General features: G+C 32.0%; 2 protein-coding genes across 2 annotated transcripts; both read right to left on the bottom strand.

Annotated features, from left to right (window-relative positions):
- Positions 1–12,730: 12,730 nt before the first annotated feature.
- Positions 12,731–14,873, bottom strand: LOC133288777 (putative F-box protein PP2-B12). Its single transcript, XM_061486590.1, has 3 exons — positions 14,531–14,873; positions 14,223–14,341; positions 12,731–13,483 (listed from the first exon to the last, which is right to left on the bottom strand). Exons 1-3 carry the CDS (start codon positions 14,798–14,800, stop codon positions 13,066–13,068), a joined length of 807 nt encoding a protein of 268 aa, XP_061342574.1. The 5' UTR covers positions 14,801–14,873; the 3' UTR covers positions 12,731–13,065.
- Positions 14,874–19,001: 4,128 nt separating this feature from the next.
- LOC133288815 (putative F-box protein PP2-B12) lies at positions 19,002–20,657 on the bottom strand. Its single transcript, XM_061486638.1, has 3 exons — positions 20,265–20,657; positions 19,689–19,807; positions 19,002–19,578 (listed from the first exon to the last, which is right to left on the bottom strand). Exons 1-3 carry the CDS (start codon positions 20,526–20,528, stop codon positions 19,053–19,055), a joined length of 909 nt encoding a protein of 302 aa, XP_061342622.1. The 5' UTR covers positions 20,529–20,657; the 3' UTR covers positions 19,002–19,052.
- Positions 20,658–21,869: the final 1,212 nt, after the last annotated feature.

Genomic DNA, 21,869 nt, shown 5'->3' with positions numbered 1-21,869 from the left:
TCGATTTTCATATTCCCATTCCATTTTCTAAAACCTTCATTTTATCTTCGTTTGTTGAGTAATTACCAATAAAAGTTTAATGTTTTGCAGTATTCTATTCTTACAATATATCTTTCATCTTTTATTGTGCATACTTCTTAGAATATAACACATTTTTGTATACCAATGCACGAATTCAAAAGATGAAGAAAAATAAAATAGGTTTTTATATACAAGTGGCTTCAGTTTAGTATTCCTAGGACCATTGGTTATTATACTGTTTTCAATTAAGACGTGGCAATTGTTTATTATAATTGTTATGGAATAGCAATAGTCATATAATAAAAGCTGACATATGCATTTAAAGACATCACGTTTGAGTAATAGCTAATGTGGTGCCATTCTGCTAATTTTATTTAAAGACATATGAATTAGTTTGTTTGTGTTTCAAAAAACATAATTAAGGATTATTTTTTAACGAAAAAATAAATAAAAACCATGCTACATGTTCACGTTTGGACAATTATTGGTGGGCGACAGACAACTCATTTATTATCCCATTACTTTCTACATGGGTAATTGTTAACCATATCAATGCTGCATAAAAAAAACTATTTTGTTAAAAAATAATCATTAAAAAACAAAAATATTTTGTAAAAAAATGCAAATATTTTAAATTAAATAAATATAAAATAAAATCAAAATTTGTAAATAAATAAAATGGACAATTATGTGAATAATTTTTCGTGGCACACAACTCATTTAACATCCCACTCCTTTCTACATTGGAATTTCCAAATTAATAATAAAAACTTGCTTTTTGAAATATTTATTATAAATTTCGAATTTCGTTTAAAGTAAATTTTCATTTTGAATTTTAAATTTTGTAGTGGTGGGAAAATATTTGGACAATTATTGGTGGCAGACAACTCATTTATTATCTCATTACTTTCAACATGGATAATTGTTAACCATATCAATGCTGCATAAAAAAAATTATTTTGTTAAAAAATAATTATTAGAAAAACGAAAATGTTTTGTAAAAAAACACAAATAATTTAAATTAAATAAATATAAAATAAAATCAAAATTTGTAAATAAATACAATAGAAAATGATGTGAACAATTTTTCGTGGCAAACAACTAATTTAATATCCCACTGCTTTTTACATTGAAATTTTCAAATTAATAATAAATCATTGCTTTCTGAAATATTTGTTTTAAATTTTGAATTTCATTTGATTTTGAATTTTGAATTTTAAACTTTGTAGTGGTAGGAAAACATTTGGACAATTAATGGTGGCAGACAACTCATTTATTATCTCATTACTTTCTATATCGGTAATTGTTAACCATATCAATGCTCCATAAAAAAAAGATTTTGTTAAAAAATAATCATTTAAAAAACAAAATATTTTGTAAAAAAACGCAAATATTTTAAATTAAATAAATATAAAATGAAATCGAAATTTGTAAATAAATAATAATAATTCATTTAATATCTTATTGCTTTCTACATCGGAATTTTCATTTAATAATAACTCATTGCTTTCTGAAATATTTATTTTAAATTTCGAATTTCATTTGAATTTGAACTTTGAATTTTAAAATTTGTAGTGGTGGGAAAATATTTGGACAATTATTGGTGGCAGACAGCTCACTTATTATCACATTACTTTCTTTATGGGTAATTGTTAACCATATCAATGCTGCATAAAAAACAAACTATTTTGTTAGAAAATAATCATTAAAAAAACCAAAATATTTTGTAAAAAAACACAAATATTTTAAATTAAATAAATATAAAACAAAATCAAAATTTGTAAATAAATAAAATAGAAAATTATGTGAACAATTTTTTGTGGCAGACAATTCATTTAATATCCCACTGCTTTCTACATTAGAATTTTCAAATTAATAATAACTCATTGTTTTCTGAAATATTTATTTTCAATTTCGAATTTTATTTAAATTTAAATTTAAATTTTGAATTTGAATTTGAATTTTGAATTTTAAACTTTGTATTGGTGGGAAGACATTTGGACAATAATTTTGGTGGCACAGAGCTCACTTAATGTCCCACTACTTTTCTTTTGATGTATATTATGAGTAAAAAAGACCTTTACTTTTCTTTTGTTGTATATTCCATTATTTTTTGCACGGATAATTGTTAGCCCTATCAATGCTGCATAAAAAAAACAAGAATTTTAAAAAAATATTGCAAAATAACATTTTAAATATACATGTATAACCAATTTTAAAAAACGTATAAAAATCATAAATTAAAAGAGAAAAAGTCATATAAAAAATGTATAATAATACAAAAGAATTTAAATTTTAAATTTAAATAAAATTAAAATGACCTCTATCATTCTGTAAAAAATAGATTATAAAAATTTAATCACTATAAAAATAAATTTTTTAATTTAGTATGTGAGAATAAAATTAAACTTTCAATTTTTTATTGAAAGAGTATAATTAACACGGAAAAAATATGTCATGAATGAATAACTAAAAGCTATTATTTGGAGAAAGTACACAACCTTTTATGGATATTTTTCACTACTTTTTATATGAAAAATTATTATGTCTATTAATAATACTTACTATTGGGTGAGAAAATATGTACTATTAAAAATTTAAACTTCTCAATTTGAATTTTGAACTTGATAGGTAGGAAAAGAGTTCAGCATTTAATATTCCTGTCGTGGGAAAAAGATATATATAATAAATTCGAATTTAATATAAAATTATAGATTAAACAAAAAATGTATTAGAAATTATTAAAATATATTTATAGTTGATAAAAAAAAATCTAAATTTTAAATTTAAACTTCATAGGTGGGGAAAAAGTTTAAAATTGGAAGTCAAACAACTATATTAATTTATCACTGCTTTTTGCATAGGTGATTGTTAAGCCTATTAATAATACCACAACTTTCGGCATCGTAAATTGTTAAGCCTATTAATAATTGGCGTTTTTTAATTGCAGAGTTTTGTTTGTGGTAGATACTTACAAAGTTTTATAGCTTTTCACCTCCCTAAATAGCACAAAATATTAACACGATTCTTTCTTTTAGCAATTAAGCGACGACAGACGCCGACAAATTTTTTGATCTTTTTCCTCCGTGCATCGCACGGGTACTGCTCTAGTATATATATATATATATATATGGTGTATCTACGTTATGTTAATACATTCCGCTATTTTCGCAATCGCAACCCGCTATAGCGCTATAGCGTTTTTCAGAGTTGGCCGCAACGGGCCGCAATCCACTTTTAAATACTATGTATATATATAATTATATATCAATATATTCTATCAGGATCATATTTATATACAATCATCTCTTGTCTACCTACCATTCCACCATATTTATATACAATCAGAATCAGATATATAACCGACACATTTTTGGATCCTATTAGTGAGATATATTGACTAATTTTTGTATTCTATCAGCGAGATATATATTGATTATATATATATATATATATATATATATATATATATGTATCTTATCAGAGAGAGAGATATTGATTAATTTTTGTATCCTACAGAGAGAGATATATTGATTAATCATCCTATCAGGGAGAGATATATTATCTCTTGTTATGTTTTGGATATTGACAATATTTAGATCTTTTAATTGGCTTCTTGGAATTCCTATTTGTTTTGGAGCAATTCTTTATTATTATTGATTGATTTTTATTTTTTAGCATATATATATATATATATATACATACATATATATATATATATATATATATGGTGTATCTACGTTATGTTAATACATTCCGCTATTTCCGCAACCGCAACCCACTATAGTGCTATAGCGTTTTTCAGGGAGGGTTGGCCGCAACGGGCCGCAATCCACTTTTAACTACTATGGTTGAAAGTTGAATAGTATATTATGATATATGAGGTTTTCCATTTATTCTTCAAAAACATAGTTTAAATTTTGGGTTTAGGTAGCTTGCTTTGCAAGATTCTGACTATTTGGGTTTAAATTGCTAACTACTTTTCATAAGAAGATGCTGGGTCTTTCTTTTTTTCAATGCAACTTGTTTCGCTTACATCCTTAATCCTTACTATTCTATGTGCAACAATGCTTTATAGGGTTGTCATGCTCCCATTGCTTCCTATGGAGAAAGTGAAGATCTAAAAACAAGTCTGTCTGGTAAAGGTAACACTCGGGGAGATAAAGGTGTTTATGTTTGCGTGCAGGAGGAAGAAGATCATCAGGTTGATACCGAAGACGATGGCCTAGAAGATATTTAGAGGGAGATGTCAATGGCAATGGAATGTTCCAAAGTATGATTACTTTAATTTGTTTTTCATTTTCAATAAGAAAAACTGTTTTTGTCAATTAGTTTATCTTCTATTCATTTGTTGGTGCTTTTTCCATGTCATTTTCATTTGTAACGGCTTCCCCAATATCTGTGTTGAGTCAAGAATTGCTCTCTCGCTCAATTTTCTTTCTCTGGTTTATATCTGTTGTATGAATGTCACGGAGCTTTACATGTACGCAGTAAGTAAGTATACTTTTATTCTCTTCTCAGGAAAATTACTCGTAAACATATCATGGTAATTTACCTTTAAGTGTATTAGGAAGGTTGTTTCTGTTACTAAAACCAGAGACAGTTGCATTTGCATGTATTGTAATTTGCTTTCCAGCCTTCTAGAGAGTGAGCCACTCTATCACATAGATCACACTGTTTTAACTTTGAATTGCCCTTAATAATAGCTTCTCTGAAGAGTTCTTTTGGCATTAATTTAGTTTAATTGTACTTCTACTAGGATAATTCTGTGAATCCTCTGCCCGATGAAGAAGCAAAAAAAGATGAGGACTGTGATCATTCTTTTATTTTAAAAGATGATCTTGGTTATGTTTGTCGCGTTTGTGGGGTTATTGACAGAGGAATTGAAACCATATTTGAGTTCCGATACAAGGTTAGACTCTTATCTCTGTGTTAATGCTTTTTTGGTTATAAATCTTGGCCATAAAAAACTTAGTGCATGTGTGAAATTGAATTTTTAAGTATGGGTCTTGAAATTAGTTGTGTTGGTTAAATGTTTGAGCTGGGCATGACAATATGAAAAGTGAAACAATTATAAACTTATTGTGTTACAGAAGAAACTCTAGTGATATTTAACAGATTTGGGACCTTTTTCTTCCGTCAATCCAACGTCTGTTCTGTACTTGAACCATCTGTTGTTCTGTACTTGAACCATTGACGAAAAGTATTCTGAAGAAAAAATAATTTTGTGACAAAATTTTCATCGTTTGCAACCTAGAAATTTCGTCAAAAATATTATCTTTTTTAGTATTGTGAAAAGTACATAAATAATTTTGTTAGAAAGTTTTGATTTAATTTAATTTGTAAAATATAATAATCATATTTATTTTAAAAAAATTCGACGAAAAATATTTCCTTCAAAATTTGAGACTAAAAACATTTATGTAAAAAATTTTGAAGGAATTTTTTTTTTCAAAATTCTTTACGGAATCTAAATTTTGCCAAAATATTTCACAAAAAAACTTATTCATCGACATTTTTGACGAAATATATTTTCATCAAACTTTTCAATGAAACACAATTTTGTGACGAAAATTATTTCCGTAAAAATATTTATGCATGTAACCATTGTTTAAATCTCTTAAAATATTTCCGTACAATTTTTTGACGAAAAAATTTCGTCACTTTTCGACAAAAAGTATTCTGACGAAAAAATGATTTTGTGACGAAATTTTTATCGTTTGCAACGTAGAAATTTAGTCAAAAGTATGATCTCTTTTAGGATTGTGAAAAGTATATAAATAATTTTGTTAGAAATTTTAAATTTAATTTAATTTGTAAAATATAATAATTATATTTATTTTAAAAATGGAGTAAAATGGTAAAAATATCTCATTAACCATCTATTTTACTCCCTTACCATTTTTTAACTCCTAAACAAAAGAAGAAAAGTCTCAAATACCGACAGAATTTATCGTCGAAAAATATTTCGTCAAAAATAGTTATGAAATTTTTGATAAAAATCATATACGTCAAAAAAATTTCATCAAAACTAAAGACGAAATTAGAGACGGAACCAGATTTTGCCATAATCATTCACGTAAATTTTCTAAGGAAAAAAAATGCAGTCAAAATTGTTGATAGAATCTAAATTCCGTTGAAACTTTTAACGAAAATATTTTCGTCCAAAATTTTGACGAAAAAAATTTCGACAAAAAATTTTGACGAAAAAAATATTCTGTCAAAATTCTTTATAGAATCTAAATTTCGTCGAAAGTTTCGAATGAAACATTTCACTCAAAATTTCTAACAAAACAATTTCTGTCGAAATTTTCGTCAGAACACATTTTCATCGAAATTGTGAACGAAAAATGTTCCGTCAAAATTTTTGACAGAATTCTTATTTCGTTTAAAACATTTGATGGAGGAAATCATTTTTGTCAAAACTTTTGATGGAAACTAAGTTTCGTCAAAAATTTCGTTAGAAAACTTTTTTTTTGTAAAAATTTTCATTGGTTGAAAAATTCTGTCGCTTTTCGACGAAAAGTATTCCGACGAAAAATAATTTTGTAATGAAAAGTACGTAAATATGATCTTTTTTGGTGTTGTGAAAAGTACATAAATAATTTTGTTAGAAATTTTAAATTTAATTTAATTTGTAAAATATATTAATTATATTAATTTTAAAAAAAAGGATAAAATGGTAAAAATATCTCATTAACCCATTTTCCTCCTCTACCATTTTTTTAACTCCCAAACAAGAGAAAAGAATTCCCTTCTCTTCCTTCCCCTCCGTCCCCCTTAGATCCCCTTCCTTTCCTTCCCCTCCAAACTCTCAAAAAAAATCTTGGGAGTTGGTTTTTGGAGGGAAAGGAAGGGAATGAGAGGGTTTTATTAAGTCATTCCCTTGTTTGTGAGTTTACAAAAATGAGGGGAAGGTATTGAGAATTTTTACTAAACCCTCCAAAATCTTCCTACTTCTTATAATTAAATTTCCCCGATTTGGGAGATTTAAGGGAAGAAATATTAAAAATTACATATTTAACCTTTGAATTAAAATGAGAAAACTATATAATCAATGACATAAATTTTTTTTGAAAAAAAATTCAGTTAAAATTCTTGATAGAATCTAAATTTCGTTGAAACTTTCAACGAAAATATTTCTGCCAAACTTTTCAAGCAAAAATATTTTCATCAATTTTTTGATAGAAAAAATTCAGTAAAAAATTTTGTCAGAAAATATTTCGGTCAAAATTTTTAACGGAAAACAATTCCATTAAAATTTTTAGTGAAACACATTTCTAGCAAAAAATTTCGACGAAAAATATTTTTGTAAAAATTCTGACAGAATATTTTGTGTCAAAACTCTTTATGGAATATAAATTCAGACAAAATATTTGACAAAAAAACATATTTGTCAAAATTTTCGACGAAGAATATTTTCCTCTAAATTTTTAACAAAACGCATTTCCATTGAAAAATTTCGTAAAACGTTTTGACGAAAAATAATTCTGTAAAAAAATTTGACGGAAAAAAAATTTGTCAAAATTCTTTACAGAATCTAAATTTCGTCAAAAGTTTTCGACGAAAATATTTTCGTCATACTTTTTGACGGAAAAAAATTTCGTTGAAATTTTTGGCGAAACACATTTTCATAGAAAATATTTTCGGCAAAATTTTCAACAAAAAATATTTCTATCAAAATTTTCAACGGAACACATTTATGTCAAAAAATTTCGACGAAAAATTTTTCGGTAAAAAAATTCGGCGAAAAACATTTTTGTAAGAAATTTCGACAAAAAAAATATGCTGTCAAAATTCTTTACGTAATTTAAATTCTATCAAAAAATTTGACGGAATTCTTTTTTCCGTCAACTTTTGATGTAATTTTTGTTGTTGAAAATGTTTAACAAATCATTTTCATCAAAAATTTTGACGGAAACTAATTTCCATCGTAAATTTTGAAAGAAAAATTATTTTTTTAAAAAACTTATCGGATAAAGCTTTCGTCGCCTTTCATTGTAAAGTATTCCTTTGATGTAATTTAAATATTTTTTTGACAGAATTTTCATTGTTTGCAACGTAAAATATTCATCGAAAATATAATCTTTTTTAGTAGTGTGAAGAATACATAAACAATTTTGTTTAGAAATTTTAAATTTAATTTAATTTATAAAATATATTAATTATATTAATTTTTAAAAAGAGGTAAAATTGTAAAAATATTTCATGGACCCTCCAATTTCCCCTTAGCATTTTTTTAACTCCCAAACAATAGAAAGGAATACCCTTCAATTACCTTCCCTTCCTTCCCCTCCCTTCCCCTTGGATTCCCTTCATTTCCTTCTCCCCCAAACTCCCAAACAAAGCCCACATGTGCTAGCACGCTCTCACACCATACATTCTGCCACGTTCAAACATCGTGGTACCACAAAATGCCCCACATGTGCTAGCACGTTCTCCGCTACTTTTTACTTATCAAATAAATCCCCTGTTTTACCTAAATTAATTTTAATTCAAATTCCAACAACCAAATACTGTTACAATGTAAATTATAAAAACGTTCGCCATTGTTGAATTTGATGAGAATTTCAAGATAACTTCAAAACACAAAAAATGCAAAAGCGAAGAGCTAGAAGAAAGAAGTTCCACGAGACTCGTCATCCAATATACGAAGGGGTGAGGCAGAGGATTGGGAAGTTGGTGTGTGAGCTACGACAACCTAAGAACAAAACTCGAGTATGGCTTGGAAGTTTTGCTCGCCCTGACATGGCAGCTATAGTGTTGATTTTCTGGTATTCTCATCTTGAGAAAATAATTCTCATTCATCAAAATTGAAAAGAGAAGGTGGAGGAAAAAATTAGAGCTGAACTTGAAGATGTGCTCGATCAAGAAGAAGTTTTATGGTTTGAGAAGTCAAGAACGAATTGGTTGAACCATGGTGACAGGAATACTAGATATTATCATACTAAAACTCTTATCATAAGGAAGCAAGGGAAAATTGTTGAGCTTAAGGGCGAGAATGGTCTTTGGGTTCGTGATGAAGAAGGTCTTATTAATCTAATAAGCAGCAACTTGTTTAAAGAGGAGGTTACACATCGGGAGTGGATAGCTACTAGATGGCCTCATTTTGATATCGGCATTATGGACAAATTGAGAGGGTTGGTTTCTAAGGATGAAATTAGAAAGGCTTTCTTTTCCATTAAGGGTTCTAAAACTCCTGGTGAGGATGGCTACACAATAGCTTTCTTTCATAAGAATTGGGATCAAGTGTATAACTCTTTTCAATCCTATTTGGAGAATCCGCAATCCATCATGGATATAAATGGTACGTTAATTGCCTTAATTCCCAAGATTAGTAAGCCTTCTCTTGTTTCTCAGTTCAAAACCATATCTTTGTGCAATGTTTTATACAAATGTATGAGCAAAGTTATAGTTGGTAGACTTAAAGAGGTCATGGAGAATCTGATTTCTGCAAACCAAGCTAGCTTTGTCCCCAACAAGAATTTACAAGATAACATTATTGTTGCTAAAGAAGTGGTGCATACGATGTCTAGAATGAAAGGTCAGAAGGGTGTTATGGCTATTAAAATTGATCTAGAAAAAGCTTAAGATGAGCTTAGTTGGTCTTTTATTCACAAGGTTATCTCAGAAATCCATCTTCCCTCTTGGATGGTTGAGTTCATTATGGCGCCGATCATTATGACCAATTTTAAGGTGCTTGTCAATGGAGGTACTTCTGACACTTTCTCCCCTGAGAGAGGGATAGGGATCCTCTTTCTCCTTGTTCTTTGTGTTGAAAAACCTTCTCATCTAATCTCTCAAAGGGTGGAGAATGGGACTTGGAAACCGATCAAAGTTTGTAGAGGTGGGCCTTCTTTATCCCATCTTATGTTCGTATACGATATCATCTTTTTTTTTCTGAAGCCTCAGCTGAGCAAGCTTGCTTGGTAACAGATTGCCTAAACCAATTCTATAGAATGTCATGTCAGAGTATCAGTATTCCAAAAATCTACTATTCTCTTTTCTTCTAACACGAGAGAAGGGGTAACTGTTTCCACTATTGCATTGACGGGATACAAACAGGTGACTAATATTGGTCGTTACTTGGGTTCTTTTATAAAACAATGGTGTGACTCTAAATGCAATTATTCTACAATCATGGATCGTGTGAGGAAAGATCTTGATGGCTGAAAAACTTAGAGTTTGTCTTTTGCAGGTAAGGTACTCTTACTAAATCAGTAATAAGTGTTATCCCAGCTTTTCATATGCAAAATGGGCTTCTTCCCCTCACTTTATGTGATGAAATTGAACAACTTCAACGTTCTTTTATTTGGGGTAACAACAATGCTCATTTGATTTCTTGGGACACTATGTACAAGCCTAAGGATTTGGGTGGCCTAGGGATCACCCAAAATGGCCTAGGAAATTCTTAATGGCCAAGGTGAACTCTGGGTGAGGGTCTTGAAAGCTAAATATGGTGGAGGTCAAGATTTAAAAAGGGGTGTTATTTCCAAGTCTTATGATTCCAAATTATAGCGTGATCTTAGTTAGTGCTGGAATCGTTTCCTTTCAGGTCTTCGCCAAAAAATTGGTGATGGTGATAACATTAGATTTTGGCTTGATAATTGGTTGGTACTGGAGATAAACCTTTGTTCTTTAGGTCAAGCTCTGATTCCATTTTTTTGATTTGAAGAAAATTATTGCTCAAGCGGCTCCTCAAGTAATTTGGGATATTTCTCATATTCAAAAGTTCCTAAGAGATTATATAGTTTCTAGTGTTACGGGATATCCCATTCAGTTAGTAAAAAATGTTGATGATAGATTGATTTGGTTGAATAACCACACTGCCACTTTGTTGGTTAAGGTGGCTTATAGAAAACTAATGAATTTTTCTGATCCCCATGACAACATCCCTTGAAGAAAGATATGGACTTGGAAAGGTCCTGAGAGAATAAAAACCATGATGTGGTTAGCTTTTCTAAATAAACTACCGGTGAGAGGTAGAACTGGAAAATGGAATGAATGTCCAAATACGTGTATTAGTTGCCCCAATAACAAGGAGACCCTTCTTCATGTTATTCGAGATTGCATTCATGCTCAAAACATTTGGAAAGACTGGTTTGATAACCGGGTGCCTGGAGATTTTTCTAATTTGAATATCCAAGATTGGCTCAAAGGGAATGTGAGTAATCTTTGGAACAGACATGATCATTCAGATTGGCGTGACATTTTTTCCCCTACGTGCTGGTACTTGTGGACATGGTGCAATCAACACATCCATGATGATAGCTTTCGCAGGCCGCATAAAGGTAAGCATGTTATATCTTATTTTATCTCTCTCATGTTTTCAGCTAGGAACAAGCACAAGAGAATTCTTGGACACTCCCCTAGTATTCTTTATCCTAGCGAGTGGTCTCCGTCGAGTCCAGGTTGGTTGAAAATCAACACTAATGGTGCATCTTCTGCCATTAGAAAGCGTGCTAGTTGTTGTGATCTCATGAGAGATCATAATGGAGTTTTTCTAAGTGGCTTCAGTTTTCACATTGGTTTATGTAATCCCCCCGATGTAGAACTTTGGGGAATCCTTAAAGGGTTAGAGATGGCTTGGCGTACCGGTGCTAGAAGAATTGAATTAGAATGCGATGCAATGAATGATCTCTCGATGATTCATGGTAGTCATGACGACCCCAGAAATTCTCAAGTTGTGTCCTACATTCAAAAATGGCTTTTAGAAGACTGGATTGTGAAGTGTTCTCATACAAAAAGAGAGAACAATAGTTGTGCTGAGTGACTTGCTTCTCATCCTCATGACAGGCTTAGCAACTTTAATGTTTTCTATAGCCCCCCACCACAGCTTGCGGTTCTTCTGCAACAGGATATGTCCAATAGGCTTTCTTTAGCTGTAGTTTCTTAGTTTTGTTTTGTTGTAGGACCTTGCCCCTTCTTTATTACCAAAAATAAAACTAAAAATGAAGAGAAGATTACAACTTGTCTTAACTATTCTACATTCTAACTATATGTACAGTTTTATTTTAACTAATACTCGAATAGCTATAACTAATAACTAACATAACTGAATTAGTTACAGCTGATCAAGATGTCACGTGTGGTCATTAAAAGGTCACAGCTGATCAAGATGTCAGCTGTGGTCATTAAAAGGTAACGTGTGTGAGCTTTGAGTAGCTGCACTAGCATTTGCACCGGTGTGTGGTAAACTGGTAATATACAGCATACGATGTTGCTGCTTTCAGCTTTGGCTTTCAAAGGTAACAATGCTTCTTTAAATTTTCCAAACGAAGCTACCTCGTTGCCACGTCTTAATTCACGAACGTGTTCCATTAGAGCCATTCAGTTTGAAGCAATGCAAGCAACTGAAAAGCACTTTTCAGCAAACAATGAGATTGACACGAATATTAGTGGTTCTGAGGTGGGTTTAGAGGGAGATTCTGGAAGCTTCTTTTGGGATGAAGAGGGTGGATTGCTCCCTGTTTTGGAAGACCGACGTGTTCCTCCCATTCCAGATTGCCCAGCATGCCACTCCAAACGTCAGAGGCCACTCCCCCTCGCTGTCATGTCTCGGTTCGAAGATTGGATTTCACCCACTCTTCCAGCTGTAATGATAACAAGATATTTGTGAACCGGTGGGATACTAGATTTGTCCAAATTTGTTTTGCAACGGGTAAATAGAATTGATGTCTTCGATCAATGATCAATTACATAGTATTTATAATTGAGTGTTGAAAAATAATTGACAGCAGATTCATGATGCATCACAATAGATAGTTAGAAGTACATCCCCCAAAGCCTTTATATCCAAAATACAAAAAGTTACACCACTAAACGGGATGCTAGAGTATAACCAGTCATAATAACTACGACAAGCAATATAACTTATGCATATACTTATACTTCACGAAGAGAGTAGCAGTTTGGCAAGAAGAGAATACATCACATAGTATGTTCAAAAGTTGAAGCTTCAAATCTGCAAGCAGTGTTCTGCCATTTAAGACGCAAGACTTACGAATAGTTCTGTGAATTGAATTAAACAAGAAGTTAGGTTGCTTAATTGTCTTCCTTAGGCCTAACTTCTATTCCTTCAAGAAGGAGACCGCTCTTCCAATTACCATATTTTGTCTCCACAACACTCATCTGCACTTCATCTTCTAGGCCAGAATTGAAGAACTCCCCCATCTCAATCTCCAACCACCCATCACTTCTCTCATTTGGACGTGGCAATCCCACAACTCTGCGGTGCGGCCTGCTTCCTAAGTTTGGATCCAAACAGACGGTGTGGGTAGTACTGTGGCCATGTAAGGCACCAACTGATAACTCCACAGGACTCTGACGAAATCCTCGGCCATCGATCATCTTGAACACAAGATAAGCTGCATACTGAGTATTTGGGGACAAGGCAAGGGTGTTGATCATCCCACGAATTTCAAGCCAACACACATGAAGAAGCTGAGCAACTTCAGGGAACCTGTTCATAAGTTGTACACAAAAGTTGCAAAGACAGGAATACAGGCATGACATTGATATGTGTCAGAGAAAGGAAAAAATCCAAAATCAGTACAGTGGTTATTGAAACAGAAATTGAGAAATACGCTGAGTGATTCATCGATTCATAGATAGAGTATTATACAGGTGTAGACTAACTGTGATCTAACATAAGGTTAACTAAGAGTGCAAATAAGCCTCGATTCCCTCAATGGAGTTGGATTAGATCCAGCTATGATGATGTCATTGATAAACACCACGAGAGCAACAAAGATAAAGGAAAGACTAAGATTGGTTATTGATAAACAAGTGGCTGAGAAAATGAGAGAAGCTGGAAAGGGAAAATAATTTCATGAGACTTTGTATTCCTAAAAGTGAAAAATGATCTTTTAGTTAAATCATACAATCTGGAGACTTTTTACCCTTTTTGATAGCCAAGAAATAATTTATTTCTCAGAATCTCAATGATGGAAGTGTAGAGGCATAACATAAGCAGCAAATAACTTAAGAGAGTTATAGTTGGGGGGCTTATGATTCAGAAACTCATATGGTGACTTCTTCAAAGAAATTGAAAATAAATAAATAAATAAACTGAGTGATTCATTGATTCATAGATGAAGTATTTATACATGTGTACATACACTAACCGTGATATTAACGAAATTGTTCATAAACCAAAAATTGGAAGCTGTAACTAATCGTAACTAACATATGAAGCTGACCTGGAGTCTGGGAGGGTGCTCCAGTTCCAATACTGGGGAGTATCACCCCAAATGATACTGAGAGCTCTAGCAGCAAGCATGTAACACTTCTTACCACTCTTTCTCTCCAATTGAAAGCTCTGCATTTCAGATATTGGACAACAAAACATTCAACCAACAACAACAACCAATTCAGGTTTTTTTTTTTTTCCTTTTCTTTTAAAGAATTGTTGTCTCTCTCTCTCAAGTTTCAAGGCTCAATCAGTGTAAAATGATTAAAAAGACCTAAATAATAGTAGAAGGAGAAATGAAGATTGAAGAATATTCACCTTAGTACCCTGGTCGATGATGATAGGGTGATGGGAAAGAGCGAGATAGAGGGTTTTCTTCGAAGGAGAGTTAGCAAGCGAAGTAGATTCGGAATCGGCGCGGGAAATGATGATATCGGCATCGGAAGGGAGAAAATGATTCCACACATCGTCGGATTCAGCAGCAGAACAGAAAATCTTTGAAACGACAGAGAGCCTGCACACGTCAGCAGGAGTCGTATAAGATAGTATGGTAGCGATGCATCCTTCTGGTAAAGCCTGAAAATCCATCCTTTTTTCTGAGAGAGAGAGAGAGAGAGACACACACACCCCTTTACACACACCACACCGATTGTTGATTTATAAAACCCAGTAACCCACCGTGCTAAGAAACGAACATTAGTTCTGTGTACTATTGCATACTTTTTATGTTTTTTTTTTCTCCTTTTTATTTGTCCAACACGTGTAAGTAACCACCCATCTAATTTTATTTTATTTTTTTGGTAAACAGCAACCATCTGATTTACTCATAACAAAGGTTAGTTTTGGTGTAATATATTTATTTATTTATTTATTTATACATTTAAATAACAATATAATTTTTATATTAATTCTTTAATTTAATGGAAAAAATAATTTTCATTTTAAATAACACAACTTTGTGTCATTTTAATGAAACTATATCGTTTTGACGTATTTTTACATTCTCTCTCATCTACTTTCTTTTTCTTCATAATTTTATAAAAAAGAGAAAATGTAAAAAATTACTAAAAATATATCAAAGCAACATAGTTTCAAAAAAAAGACACAAAATTATGTTATTTAAAATTATAATTATTTTTTCTTAATAATTTTATACTATTAGTTTTTATGTTTTAAAGAAAAACATATAATTTAATTTTTAAAGATTAAGAGAAAATTTAAGATTATTTAAATCCAAAAAATTTTACTTTTAAAGAATAATTAAAAATTAAATTAAAATAATTAATTAAATAAGAGCAGTTAATTTAATTTTAATGTATTGTGATTAAATAACTGTAAGATTTTGTATAATCTTCTTCTAACCCTACAAAATGGTGAGTTTATTTCTAAGAGAAAAAAAAAATTGGTAAAAAAGAGAAAGAGAAAAATTGGGGAAGGATATACTTACCACCAAAAAAGTTTACAACCTTTACAGTCAACCTAATCATCATTGATTTTCGTCAATTTAACTGTTATAATTTATGGAAATTATTGAGTCGCATTTATTAATTAATTAATAATTTCTAATAAATTATAATCGTTAGATTAACGGAAATCATTGGTAATTAGATTAGTTGTAAAGGTTGTAAATTTTTTTGGTGGTAAGTATAACCTTCTTAAAAAAAAAATTATAGCATAGCAAATTGTTTAAATAACCGTGTACAAAGAAGTTAGTTAAATTGCTGTGTACATTTTTAAATTTTCCTTTATAATTTAAAATTTTAACATGATTTATATAATTTTAAAAGAAAAAAAATAAAATTGAATTGGCTTCAAACTTTACAATATGTTTGGTTTTGTTTTTTCTTCTATTATTTTTCTTTTTTTTCCTCAAATTATTTCTTTCTTTTTTATTCGGATATGTTTGATATATTTTTCTCATATTTTTATTTTTTTTAATAGGAGAACTTAAATGTTACATATATAAATCTAAATGTACAAAGATATTGTCAAACATATATTAAAAATAATGGGAGAGATATTTTGACTCTGATGTAAGATTTAAAAATCTATCTCTTTATCTTAATCGTTGATTTCTGTCCATCTAAGAGTTATAGTTCATTGAGTTATAGTAATTAATTAATTATTAATTTTAAATAAATGATAATATTAAATTGATGGAAATCAATAGCTAAGATGGAGAGTAAGACTTTCAAGTCTTACATCAAACTAATATATTCATACACAATGGGTAGAGGTGGCAAAATGAGTCCCCCATCCCGCCTTGCCCAACCATCAATCTGTCAAATAACGAGCTAGTCCCCCTACTTTTGAGAGTGGGCTGAAAAACTCGGCCCACCCCGCCCCGTTTTCCTGGCGGGCTAAATTAGCCCACTGCTCCGAACATGTTTTACACTAACCCGCCCCGCCATCAACCTACTAAAAAAGAGCCAATCCAATGTGCCTTGCTTTTGAGAATAGGTTATAAAACTCATTTTGTCACGTCCCATTTGGCGGACTGAGTTGATCGGGCTGCCGAGCTAAGCCCGTTTTACTGGCCCTTCCAACGAGTACATATCACAATGATGAAAAGGTCAAAAGTTTGATCCTTAAAAAATATTTTTAAGTTCACTAGGTCAAAATTCTAATATATATATATATGACAGGTTATATTTACAAATTTTTTTGTTTACAAACTACACTAAGTACGACTGGTCATACTTTAATCATGCAATGTACGACCGGTCGTACTTAGTGTAATTTGCAAAAAAAGTTTGTAAACGAATTTTATCCCTATATATATATATATAAAAGATATTTTTATATTGATGTAAGAATAAGAAATCTTACACCAAATCTGTATCATTGATTTACTTATATTTAATAGCTCAAAAATCTAATAAATAAGAACCGTTAGATATAAATAAAATTAATGATTAAAATTGAGATAGTAACTTACACTGCAATAAAATGATGCTGATCAGGACATATGGTCAGAATTATTTTACATCAGTCTAAATTACACTTTAAATCTTATTCTTTAATTCTATTTATATCTACCTGCTATGATTACTAAATATGCAATTTATTAGATGTAAGTAAATCAATGACAAAAATTTCATCTAAAACTTCTCGATCTTATACCGATTCGTCACATATGCCGAGATAGAAATATAGTGATATAGCATTTAAAATCTCCTCAATTCTAATGCTTGGCGATATGAACTTTGATTCTTTTCACTTCATTATATGCGAATATATAAATTTTAAAATGTGCACATAACATTTTCGTGTGAAAACAAATATGAAAGCTTACTGACACATGCAATATCAAAGATGTAACTTTTTTAAAAAAAAACGAAAAATTATTTATTTCAAAATCAAAACATATTATAAGAGTAAGCGATGATTATTAATAACACTTACATAATCATTCTAGCTAAAAGATGAAGCGTGTGTATGACAACCTTCTCAGAATCAATTCTTTTTTAATTTCTGTTCCTGAGAACAAAAATGAATAAGAAACTCGTTTGGTAAAATCGGTTTAATTTTTTGTTCCCGGGATGAACCGGTTTAATTTTTGTGCTAGAGAACAGAAAAAAGAATAAAAAAAAAACTGCTTTTTTTGTTCCGGGACACAAAATGAGAAACATTTATCCCTCTCAATCACTCTCCACCATCGTACAACTAGTGTCATCGTCACCACCCCTCGCCACCACGATGCCACCACCACTTCCATCTATCACCACCATCACCACCACCACAATTGCCGCCGCCGTCGCCACCATCACCACCACTATCACTGTCACCACCACCATCACCGTCACCACCACCATCACCACTACCGCCACCATCGTCATCACACGCCACTGCCACCACCCCTATCGCCATCACTACCACCACCACCACGACGCCACCATTACCATCACCACCACGTCACCAACCACCACTACTATTGCCGCAGCCACTACCGTCACCACCACCGTCATCGCTGCCGCCGCTGCCAACCACCACCACCATCGTCACTGCCATTACCGTCACCACCACCACCATCGCCACCATTACACCACCCCCATCACTACCATCACCACGCCATTGCCACCACTACCACCACCACTGTCACCTACCACCACCGCCGCAGCCACTACCACCACCACCACCACCATGCCACTACTACTATTGTTGCCGCCACCAACCACCATACCCACCACCATTGTCGCAACCACTGTCGTCACCTCCACCACCACCATCCCCACCACTACGACGACCGCTGCCACCATTACCAATGTCATCGTCGCATCCACTGCCGTCTCAACCACCACCAATATCTTCACCACGTCACTGCCACCACCACTACCGTACCGCTGCCGCCGCCACCACAACCACACTATGTGGAAAGGAAAGTGATGATCCAGAATTTATTTATTTTAATAGGAATTATTATTTATTATATTATTTGTTGTGTTATCAAACACGATTCTCATTCTCGGAATAAAAATAAGACATGTTATCAAACACTTTTTTTTTCTCAGAAACTGTTCCATGGCACAGAAATAGAAAAGAATTGTTTCTTTTCAGAAACAGTGCTAGGGAATAGAATGGTTGTCATGCACACCCGAAGTAACTGACCACTTTATTTGCAGTGTATATATAAAGGGATTTGATTTTCTCATGTTGCATGAGAATTGAATTCTCATGTCATGTTGTGACTCAACTAGTGGTGGCCCCATATTTATTAAAAAGAGAAAAAATAAAAGTTTTGCACGCAAATCGAAAAGTAACAACATAAAAATTGAATTCTCATGCAACATGAGAAAATATTTTTCCATATATAAATTAAGCCTCTCGCAATTTGTAAAAATTAACCACGATTCCATATATTTTTTAGTTTGTCACCCCATTTTTGCAGGACCCTCCTAGGGCGGTAGCTAGGCCCAACTCCTATTATTGGGTCATTGTGTTTATGAACAGACAATTTAGGCCTAACTTCAATTCCTTGAAGATAGAAACCATGCTTCCACCAATTACTCTCTGTCTCCTTAACACTCATCTCCACTTCTTCATCTTCTACACCTGAATTGAAGAACTCCCCCATCTCAATTTCCAACCAACCGTCGCTTCTCACACTTGGACGTTGCAAGCCCTTGAATCTAGCATCGAGTTGCGTCTCTTCTAAGTTTGGGTCCAAACAGACATTTTTGGTACAGCCACGGCCTCCAAATGTACCTACGGAACACTCCACGGGACAATAGTGAAACCCACTTGCATCGATCATCTTGAATACAAGAAAAGCTGCATAATTAGTGTCTGACGACAACTCATGGGCATTTATCTTCCCACGAATTTCAAACCAGCACACTTGTACAAGTTCAGCAACTTCCTCGAACCTGTTCAACAGTTGTGCAAAGGAAATAGAAGAATGACATGTGGTACGGAAACAAAAAACAAAAAAACATCCACAGTAAGTAGTAAAACAAAAACCTCAATAAATGCTGACCTGGACCCCGGCAAGGTTATCCAGTTCCAATACTCAGGAGTATCACCCCAGATAATGGAGAGGTCTCTTGCGGAAAGCATGTAACACTTTTTCCCACTTTTTCTCTCCAATTGAAAGCTCTGCATTGAGATTTCACAAACCAAAAGCTTAACATTCTGAACCACACTTAAATTCAAAATAAATAAACTACAAAACAATTTATCAATTAGCAAACATCCAAAACCAATAAGAGCTTTGGTAATTCCTACCTCAGAAAAGAAGAAAGAAGCATTGGTTGGGACTAATGAATCAGATTGTTTTTTGTTATATTTTTTAGATCTTACTGAGGTAAATAAGAAAAGAATGTTTCATAAGGAATACTGAATTCTTTGTTAATTTGAAAGTAAATGTACTGAATGAATGAGATTCGGTCCCTGGAAATGAACCAGATCTAACATCAATAGACAGAGTTATGAGATGCAACCTAACCTCCTATTCATGTATCATAATATTATTTGGTGTGGTTCAAGTGAAGGTTTGAATCCATAATGATAAGTGAGGGTAAATTAATTTTAATTAGGAAAGAAGATAGCATACCTTTGTACCATGGTCGATGATGATGGGATGATCGGAGAGAGCAAGATAGAGAGCCTTCTTAGAGGAAGAGGTAGCGAGCAAAGAGGATGAAGATTCGGAAATGATAGAGACCAAATCGGAGGGAAGAAAACGATCCCAAAGAGAATCGGATTCAGCTGCGGAACAAAAGGCCTTGGAAATGAGGGAGAGACTGCATACATCCACAGGAGTGGTGTATGATAGTATGTGAGCGATGCATCCCTCCGGCAAGGCTTGTAACTCCATCGTGCTTCTGTTTCAGTCTATGCCCATTGGTGTTGGGCAGAGCATAGAATATAAACGGGGTCAAACTAACGCTTCTACCAAAATCACCTTCGGTTGCTTTGGTCGTTTATCTTATCTCATGTCGTATTGGACTGGCTGACACCACATTCTTAGTGAGTAAGGAATGTGTCATATATATAAGATATGGGTGACGAATAATATGCTTAAGGATTTAATATTTTAGAAGATAATTTTATTTCCTACACACGTATATATAAAATATGTTGGACATACAAAATATGTGACGCCATGTGAAAAAGAAAAAGAGAAAGAGAAAATATAGATCTTATATATTTTCATATATGGGTTCATTTTTTCTGCAGTTACTGCATATAAGTTATCTGTAGTAAGTCAATACGACGTCGTTTTGAGGCGGAATTCATGGTGTTTTTGTAATTTTAATTTATTTCAGGGTTATAATAGTCTTTATATTTATAATTTTTTGAGATTTCAATACCAAAACGACGTCGTTTTGGGAATAAATGCAGATAACTTATCTGCATTAATTGCAGAAACATTTTTCCCTTTATATATATGTAGAAGATAATTTTATTTCTTATAACATGATAAACATAAAACCTATGTTTAAATTCATATTTATTACTTTCCAAAAAAAATGCATATTCATTTATTATGAATATTTATTAACTTTAAAAGAACATTTATTATAAATTTCTCTCTATGTTTGATCGTTTTCTTATTTAAGCATAATTAGATTAAGGAAAAATATTTTTTCATATTATTGCAGAAAGTATTTTTCACATCATAATACGATTTATGTGCTTTACTTTATTTATTTTAATTTTTAACAGTGAGACTCACCTTAAACATGTGTCATGTGCGTGTAGGAAAATTTCTCCTCTCATGTGGAAGGAGAAAAACAAAGCCCTTAGGGAGCGTTTGGTAGAGGAAGAAAAAAAATTTGTCCGAGAATCTCAATTTTCAAAAATATGATTTTTACATTCAGTTTATGATAATATCTGAAAATTTAAAATTTAGAAAAATTTAATTTCTCGAGAATCTTAAAAAATGACGCATACGAAATGCCCCTTAGACTATTTAAGCATTGCCTTTATTTTTTTATTTTTGTCCTTTTTTAATGTTTGGGACAAAATTAGATGTTCACACAAGATATTAATGTTAAGTTTTTTTTTTTGGTAACTCTAATAATTCTTCTTATGACTTTATAACTTGTTTGTAATCGAGGAACTTATAATTTTTTCATTTGCCTGTCTAGTTAACATCACCAATAAACTTTAGTTATGTTATGTCTGCTTAGATGAAAATCGAAGCGAGTTTCTA

Source organism: Gastrolobium bilobum, unplaced genomic scaffold (genome assembly GCF_033153095.1).
Source record: "Gastrolobium bilobum isolate Gb01-03AN ecotype WA unplaced genomic scaffold, APGP_CSIRO_Gbil_v1 utg2264, whole genome shotgun sequence".
In the NCBI taxonomy this organism is placed as follows: Eukaryota; Viridiplantae; Streptophyta; class Magnoliopsida; order Fabales; family Fabaceae; genus Gastrolobium; species Gastrolobium bilobum.
The sequence above is the reverse complement of the archived record's forward strand: the minus strand, read 5'-3'. Positions and strand labels throughout refer to the sequence as shown.